The 9676-nt window shown below is 38.5% G+C and overlaps 1 protein-coding gene across 1 annotated transcript; it reads right to left on the bottom strand.

The window, feature by feature from the left end:
- Window positions 1-733: 733 nt before the first annotated feature.
- FOXI1 (forkhead box I1) lies at window positions 734-2865 on the bottom strand. Its single transcript, XM_075342326.1, has 2 exons — window positions 2252-2865; window positions 734-1916 (listed from the first exon to the last, which is right to left on the bottom strand). The coding sequence occupies exons 1-2, from the start codon at window positions 2823-2825 to the stop codon at window positions 1381-1383; spliced, it is 1110 nt and encodes a 369-aa protein (XP_075198441.1). The 5' UTR covers window positions 2826-2865; the 3' UTR covers window positions 734-1380.
- Between the last annotated feature and the right edge of the window lie 6811 nt (window positions 2866-9676).

The raw sequence follows: 9676 nt of genomic DNA, 5'->3' as shown, positions 1-9676 counted from the left end.
GCTATCAGCTCATCCATGCATTAAAGAGAAACGGTCATTGCTCTTGAAAAGTGTCTGAACATCCTGGTAAAAGTGCTAACACTTATGCCTATTTCAGCTCATTTTCAATAAGTCTTGATTAAACTTGAAGTTTTAAGGACAATTAGGAAACTACAACTCACAGAATGTGCAACAGTAGCACACTTTAAGCATAGCTGATATTGTCATTTTATTTTTTTTGCAAGGAACACCAGGCATATTGGTAATATTTGAGGGTTATAAGAAATAGATCTATGAGAAATACCAGGAAATGCTCATACGCATAATGTGCGCACACCAAAATAAAATATATATATTTATTTTGGTGTGCGCACATTATGTGTATGAGCTATTTCTTTTGCTTTTATTCTTCCTTTTCTTACACAATGCTGCACCCAATTGTTATACGTGATTGAGTTATTATACCTGCTGTGCATTCCCTCTTGTTTTGTTACACTAAATACCAGAAAATGTCATAAAACTCACAACTTTCATTCAAAGCCTATCCAGTGCAGATGCTCTACCATCTACCATCCACGTACTGATCTTAGCTAATAAGCTGCCAGCAATGACATGCTAGGGACTGAAGATGCAAGTTCAGTATGCTGAGGTTATTTTTAGTATCTTAGGACATTTATTGCATATTTTATACTTATTCATTTTTTTTAATGTTCAGACAACCTCTTGTTTAACCTACAAAAAAGTTGCTGCTGCTACTGACTATAGTTGGTGCTGGAAAGTTAAGTTTTAGATAATTCAGAGTTGTATAATACAATCACTTTTTTCACTACGTTATATTGAGAATTTGAATGAAGTCACAACATACATAATTTTTCTTCATGTTATATTAATTTTAATTACAAAATAATCCTTGATTCCCAGCAAAGTTCGCTGTAATTTTTAAAAATTATTCATCTATTGAAAGTCATTGAATTTATACTAGCATACAAATACATTGGCATTCATTGATAAGCATTTCTCGTAGTAAACATTTTTACAAAATGTTTATATATATATAAAATATATGAAATTGAACAATGTCGGGCAGCAAAATTGAGCATGTATGGTAATATGCTGTATGGGGGCATCTTTTTAAAACTATACCATTTCTAAAATGCAATGAATTCAGAAATTATGAGACAATAAAAGCAGTGTAAAAATAGCAGGGCAATACATAAAGGAGGTTTAGAGTGTGATGAGAGTTGACTTAATATTTTATGCAAAAAAAGTCTTTATCAAAATAGATGCATGTAAATTCTATAAAATGAATTGTCATAACGCAATTTATACAAGATACAGTGGTTCTGTAGAGTTGGTGCACATTTTCTTGTAAGTAAACTATAATAGATTAAAAGTAGTTTCTCATACTTCGGTACCTTCTCTGGAGTAGAGGGTGCTATTTGTACTAATACTGTTATAGAATTGAGAATTAAACTGATTTAAAACTGAACTGCCATAGCCAAATGGATTTGATGGTACTGTAGTCGACCAGTCTGACCCTCCATGATTGGCAAAGTTTGAAAGTGAAGAATATGAGTTAAACCCAGCCATATTATGTCCCATTTTATCAGAAATGTCATTATTAAGTCCAAGTGGCCTACTTACTGAGTTGGCACTATTGACATAGGCAGTCATGCTAGAAAGAAAGTTATTGAGGCAAGGTGTTATTGCTGGTGGAGATAATCTTTTCTGAGATGATTCATCACCTCCTGGTGAGGAGCTCTCCAATACATCTTGAGGGTCACCATTCTTTGGGCTATCTGATAGTGGACTCCCCTCAGATTTCTCATAAGATGGCTGTCCATTGCTGTCAGACTTTCTCTTTCTCTTTCTCCGAAAGTTTCCATTATCAAACATCTTTTCACAGTTTGGATCTAAGGTCCAATAATTTCCTTTTCCTGTAAAGAAAGAACAGCTTATTTAGTATTTGTAAATATTACATGCTTAAAGTCATATAAGATAACAAATTAAATAAAAATAAAATAAGGGGAAAAAAAGCATGAGACTGAGATAAAGAAAAATAGTGAAAATATAATTATTATGTTCCATAGGGCAGAAAAGTTTTCATTTCATCAATCTACTCATAAGACCTCAAATTTGCTAATGCATAGTTTACTTTGCATCTTGATGAAGATATGAGCATCAGTAACTTTCTATTATGAGAAAATATAATAAAGAAAAATATTTGCAAATCTTTGCCAGTAAAAAGTAAAAAAAAAATAATTTAATTTACCTGGATCATCTTCATCCCGTGGAATTTTTTTGAAACAATCATTAAGAGACAAGTTATGTCGAATTGAGTTTTGCCACCCAGCCTTGCTTTTGTTGTAAAATGGAAAGTTGTCAGCAACATATTGATAGATCTGGCTCAGTGTCAGTCTTTTGTCTGCCGCACCATGAATTGCCATGGCTATCAGTGCAGAGTATGAATAAGGAGGTCTCACTAATTTCATGAGTTCTTCTTGGGAAGGGATTGGAAGCCAACCTAATTCAGAACCTCCTAAGCCATGCATGTTAGGCAAAAGCTGTCTTTGCATCCCATATGACTGCGGCATGAAGTGACTGGTGTTAGATCCCGGAAGGTATGGAGGGGGTGTTATTGATGATCCATTCAGCCACAAATAAGGATTTGTAGCTGTGCTGTAATCTCCAGTCTCAAAGTTTGAAGGTCGCTGAGGACTAGGCATTGTCTGTGTTTGGAAGATGCTATCACAGTAGATATTCACTTCTGGAGGTTCTTGTCCTATATTTGGAAACTGTGGTCCACAGCGTGTTGGAGAATGTGTCTGTGGATCAAAAGCACTCATGATATAACGTTAGAAGGCAAAAGAGCTTTATGCACCTGTGCTTGCTGCTGCCTTGAAACAGGTGTAACACCACTACTTATACACCTGTCAGTATCTAGCTTTTTGAATATGCCCCACCCTGCTTTCACTGACTGGCTGAAGATGAAGTGATATCCCTTTTTGGAATGCTGGCAGCCTATAAGCCTATTTGAAATTTATGAGTGTTTATCTTTTAAATGAAAGAAGACTTTTTTCTTTCTTGTTCTCTGCAAAAATACTATCATTTTATTATAACCCCACTAAAGGCACATGTCCTGATATACAGAAATAGCCTTTTGCGGAATGATCACAATATTTAAAAGTTTAAAATACGCTTCTATCTTCATGACATAACCAGTAAAACTTTATATATCTATACAAAAAAGTATTGACTGCAAAATTTATGGGACAAAGGGTTTTTATTTTAAAATGCAGTGTTTTAGATTTGATACTTTAAATCTTACACCTGCATGCAGCAAATCCTCGTTACATGACAAACTTGAACAATGGTTATATCAATATCAGCTAAGTCATTATTCAAATGAGAAACATTTCACTAGAATCACTTCTATTTATGGCTGTTGGATTTTGCTCTGATTTTAATTACCATATAAAAAGATAAGCATCAAAATTGTCTTTACCCTTCACATGTTTAGTATCCTGCATACAATTTTTATGCAAACAAAAGCAAGTTTTAGTACATACCTATACATTGAAAATTCTGAAGTTTTCCCCTCAATACATTTCTGTCAAACTATTAACTACTTACAGTGCTAAGAACTTTATTTGCTGAGCTCAATTTATGTGCACACTGCTTTTAATTAGATCTATACAGGACAAAGGAAAGTTAGTTACAATGCACATTCTCAGAGTATAGATTTGCTATTAAACTATAAACTATGTTTGACATTAAAGAATCACTTGCAGGAAAAAAAAATAACTTGGTAAACTTGTCTAAATATGTGTGCACTGTAGTTTAAGTGCCATAAAATATTTACCGACTGTTGACTTCCCTTGTTTTCCAAGACCGCTCCTGTCCTCCTCTGACTCCTGTGAGTGAATTTTTGTCTCGCCCGATCATCCTGGGGTTTATGTGTGAACTGAAGTCGCTTGACGTAAGCTTATGGTTCATCATTCAGACACTCCATAGGCTTACATTGTAAAAGTGATTTCCGGTTAAAAAATAAATTCCTGTGTGATCCAGCAAGTTGGATTTTCAGTCACTACAGTCTTAGGCGGATCGGTAAGTATTTTATTGCACATACTCTACACTGAATACATATTTAAACAGAATTGGGAAATAGAATCAGATTTCCATCAGAAGGGCAAATAGGGTCTTATCTAAAACAACTGTCAGCAAATTGCTTTAAGGGTAGACTCACCTGGCACGATTGTGAGAGTCACATCCACTTTAATGGCGTAAGTATGGCCGCAGCAGAACCCACATGAAAATACAGTACAAAAGTGGAGCGAAAAGGGTTAAAAGTTCACACTGCTGTAGGAAAGGAGATCCATATAGTAGAAATGATTTTATTTGTCAAAGCATTTTAAAGCCATATGGCTTCTTCTCTAGGACAAATCATATACCATAGGTACTATACGTTATAGATAAAACACAGTTTTGAAAAAATATGCCACTGTTTTGGCATAGCCATTACTTTCCTAGCCTATTGACATATGAAATATTGAGGTGAATGAGAGACAGATGTAGGGCTGGTACTCCCATACCCCTGCCACTACAGACAAGACACAACTTGGAAATCTTGAAATCTTGATATTTAAAAACATTTCAGGTGGACAGCAGGAAAGTGGCATCAATTGCCCCCCCCATTTCTCCATAGTGCCTGTGAACATCAGTCAGGTATAGTCCATTCAACACACAGGATGTAGCCTGGGATTTTCATTTTTAATAGTGAGCACACAGTTACCATGCCTTCTCTAACAGTGCATCCAGGCAAGGATAGTGACCTAGAAATTGCTGTACAACAAGGTTGAGCACGTGACCCATTTAAGACAATTTTGTGATGTCACCCAGGCATAGGGGTGACACCAGAATGCGCTGCCTTCTCTGGCTCCAGGTTCAGTGGAGACAGCCATTGATCAAACTTGGTGTGGATAGCAGTCCACAACTTTCCAGCTGTGTTACTGCATTCTCCAAAGCATATTAATTTCAGCACTGCCTGATTGCGTTGCCCTGACTGAGTTGTGTGGAGGTGTGGGATTTTTTCTGCACTGTTGGAATACATGTTACATTAAGGGAGAGGTTGAGGGTGCAGCTGGAGGCCCTAGAGGAAGTGGGGGAAGCAGAAGTAGTGAACAAAGAAGTATATCCAGAGGTTTTTCCTGCAAGCCTTGGGGATTTCAAGACTTCGGAAGGAGACACTTTTCCCACCTGCCCCCTCCTGCACCCCCAGCCATCAGAGTAACCCATTTCGCATTCAGCAAGATCTAAAATCCGTAGCCATGCTTGCTCGTCTAGGTGTCAATGGTAAAATGCAACCTGGGAAACAGAATTTTTCAAGGAAAAGATAACGTTGTCTGTAACATGATGGTGTAGCGCAGGCACAGCTTTATTAAAAAAGTAATGTCACTGAGTAACTGGTACTGGGGGACTGCCATGGCCATCAGCTTTTGCAAACTCTCTGAATCCACTAGGTGGAATGGGAGAATTTCCGTAGCCAACAGATCGGATATGGAGAAGTTCAAGCTCTAGTCTTAACATTTCCTGTTGTGTATGTGAGTAGATGGAACCAATGATCTAAGGTATCTAAAACTCTGCATTACTTCATGTAAAATTAAATATAATGATGATATGTCAAATTGTGTCTTATGTTAAAACCAGTTGGAAATCTAGATTGTAATACAAATATCCACCATACTTCTTTGTTGTAAAGTTCTCTGCTATGGTAACCCCCCTAATTGGCATATTAACTCTTTTATGCCCTGCAAAAAATTCCTCTACATGAAAAAACTATTCTGGCAGCTAAATAGGAAAGGGTTCTTTACAGTTAGAGCAGTCAGACTGTGGAATTCCCTACCATAAGAGGTAGTAATGGCAGATACTACAACAGCTTTTAAAAAAGGGCTGGATGATTTCCTCAGTACACATAACATTGTTGGTTATAAGTGACTAAAGGCCGCTTTACATGCTGCGATATTGCTAGAGTGCGCACCCGCCCCCATCGTTTGTGCGTCTCGGGTAAATCGCTGCCTGTGGCACACAAAATTGCGCTGACCCGTCGCACTACTTACCTGTCTAGCGACGTCGCTGTGACCGGCGAACTTCCTCCTTTCTAAGGGGGCGGTTCGTTCGGCGTCATAGCGACATCACTAGGCGGCCGCCCAATAGAAGCGGAGGGGAGGAGATGAGCGAGACATAAACATCCCGCCCACCTCCTTCCTTCCTCATTGCCACCGGCGGCAGGTAAGGAGCAGTTCCTCGTTCCTGCGGTGTCACACATAGCGATGTATGCTGCCGCAGGAACGATGAACTACATCGTTACTGCCGCAGCAACGATATTCGAGATTAGGGGGGCATGTCACCGATGAGCGATTTTGAATGTTTTTGCGACGATTCAAAATCGCTCATAGGTGTCACACGCAATGACATCGCTAATGCGGCTGGATGTGCGTCATGAATTCCGTGACCCCAACAAGATCGCTTTAGCGATGTTGTAGCGTGTAAAGTAGCCTTTAGTGACAAAATGTAGAATTGGTGGAGGAAGGTTGAACTAGATGGACATAGATCTTTTTTCAACCTATGTAACTATGTAGCTATGTAACTTTTTACAATTGGATTTTTCCAATTTGGACACATCAACTGCAACACTACTTTTATAGTTTATTTAATTACTTGTACATTATGCTCTCTACAATATGTAGGTTGCACGTCAGGTGCACTGAAAATAAGAATCCATAGATATTTATTGAATCCCAGAAACAAATTATTCACTAAATGTTTAGCAGCTTCCAAACATTTTGCAGAGAAACATTAGGTCAATTTAACATATTGTAAACTTCAGGGCATAGAAAGAGTTAATATGCCAATTAGGGGAGGGGACCATAGAAAAGAACTTTTAAACAGAGAAGCATGGTGGATATTTGTACTACAATCTAGATTTACAACTGATTTAAAGATAAGACACAATTTGACTTGTCATTATATTTAATTTTACATAAAATTAAGCATTGTTTTAGATAACTAAGATCATTGGTTCCATCTACTCACATGTTCAAGTTGCCAGAGCACATGGATTTAAACAATACAATGATTAAGAACCCCATCTGAAATGCATTAGTTTGATTCTGCTGCCTTTGTATTTTTACTTTTCCATGTTATGATATACTTAGATTTTAATTAAATTGGAATAAAAAAATATTTTATGAAGACACAGATTGCTGAATCCTTCTGCTTCTACTAATCTCCTGCAGGTACTACCAGAATCTATTGCAACGGACTTTATCTCCAACCATTGAGCTGAAATTCTTACTTTTTGTTTCCCAATACCTAGTTAGATGGTTCACTGGCACATTTTTAGCAAGCACTAAAAACTACCAATACCTATTGAGATGTTTCATTACCAAATATTGTGCAGGCACTAAAAAGTACCAATACCTATTGAGATGGTTCAATGGCAACTTTTATTATTCACTAAAAAATATTAATACCTATTGAGATGGTTCACTTGCAAATTTTTAGCATGCACTAAAAAGTAGCAACACCTAATGAAATGGTTCACTGGCAAATTTTTAGCAGCAGCTAAAAAGTAGCAATACCTACTGAGATGGTTCACTAGCAAATTTTTAGCAGTCACTAAAAAGTAGCAATACATATTGAGATGGTTCACTGGCAAATTTTTAGCATGCACTAAAAAGTAGCAACACCTAATGAAATGGTTCACTGGCAAATTTTTAGCAGCAACTAAAAAGTAGCAATACCTACTGAGATGGTTCACTAGCAAATTTTTAGCAGTCACTAAAAAGTAGCAATACATATTGAGATGGTTCACTGGCAAATTTTTAGCAGCCACTAAAAAGTAACAATACCTATTTAGATTGTTCACTGTCAACTCTTTAGTAGGCACTCAAAAGTAGCAATTCTTATTTCTATCATGAAATGCAGATTTGTGGCACCCACCTTTCCCTACACTGCACATCCCTATCGCTGCACTATCACCCTCCTATCTATCTCCACTACATATGATTAAACCCCTTGCTAAAGCTGGTGACACACACAGCGACAACGTCAACGACGTCGCTGCTACGTCACCATTTTCTGTGACGTTGCAGCGACGTGCCGTCGCTGTTGCTGTGTGTGACATCCAGCAACGACCTGGCCCCTGCTGTGAGGTCGCCGGTCGTTGCTGAATGTCCAGCTTCATTTTTTGGTCGTCACTCTCCCGCTGTGACACACACATCGCTGTGTGTGACAGCGAGAGAGCGACGAAATGAAGCGAGCAGGGAGCAGGAGCCGGCGTCTGGCAGCTGCAGTAAGCTGTAACCAGCGTAAACATCGGGTAACCAAGGGAAGACCTTTCCCTGGTTACCCGATATTTACCTTCGTTACCAGCCTCCGCCGCTCTTGCTGCCAGTGCCGGCTCCTGCTCTGTGCACATGTGGCTGCAGTACACATCGGGTAATTAACCCGATGTATACTGTAGCAAGGAGAGCAAGGAGCCAGCGCTAAGCAGTGTGCGCGGCTCCCTGCTCTCTGCACTGTGACATGTAGCTGCAGCACACATCGGGTAATTAACCCGATATGTACTGTACCTAGGAGAGCAAGGAGCCAGTGCTCAGTGTGCGCGGCTCCCTGCTCTCTGCACATGTAGCACAGCGACGTTATGATCGCTGCTGCTTCTGCTGTGTTTGACAGCTAAGCAGCGATCATAACAGCGACTTACAAGGTCGCTGTTACGTCACAGAAAATGGTGACGTAACAGCGACGTCGTTGTCGCTGTCGCTTCGTGTGAACCCAGCTTAAGCTAACTGTTTAGCAGCAGTGGCGGCAGCACCTTCCCTAAGCTCATTTTATATGCATAGGGACAAATGACTTAGGCAGTCAATGACACAATCCCTTGTGTCTGAATCTTGTGAATGTTTTTTGCGCCGTGATTGGCAGCACGATCATCCACAAATAAAGTTAAGAAAATAAATTGTGCTACTCCTCTGGACTCATCCCACCCCTTCTTGTCATGAAACACATCCCCCACCATTCATCATACTGCACCAGAATCCTATCCAAAAACATATGTTGTTAGAAAAGCATTCTGGAAACTGAATATTACCGGTTTTTCACAAAAATGCTTGTGTACACGAGCACGAACTGGATAGAGAAATGCTTGCACTGAATTTGAAATTGGTGAATGCATACCAAACAGGTTCACTCATCTCTAATGTCCAGTAAACAGTCTAATCTCTTTGAGAGATGATAGGTACCAACACTCTGCCAAGAAATTATTTTATCTGTCATTTTTCCACTATGGATAAGCTGAGGTATCTACAAGTAACTTATATACTCAATCTTGTAATGGTGAGTCACACGGTGACTGTGCTTTATTGAATTACAAAAAAATTTCTATACAATACTTTGTTGTGAGATATAACATGTAATATTATACTGCGAGTAGTTTCCTAAATATTCTAGATATAAATTTAATTCAAAGCAAAATCAAAATAGATTATACTTGGTTTTGCTATTGACAACATGCCTTTGACTGAGATTAGTTGGTCTTTTAATGCCTTTGTTATCTCAAGCCAAGTACAGTAATGTTTGTGTTTTGCACAATACAGTCCATTCTGCATTTGATTCTGTTTGGTTGTCTTGTTTGTAGCAC

The sequence above is a fragment of the Anomaloglossus baeobatrachus genome, chromosome 4 (assembly GCF_048569485.1).
Source record: "Anomaloglossus baeobatrachus isolate aAnoBae1 chromosome 4, aAnoBae1.hap1, whole genome shotgun sequence".
NCBI classification, from domain to species: Eukaryota; Metazoa; Chordata; class Amphibia; order Anura; family Aromobatidae; genus Anomaloglossus; species Anomaloglossus baeobatrachus.
This window is presented reverse-complemented; position numbering and strand designations above follow the sequence as displayed.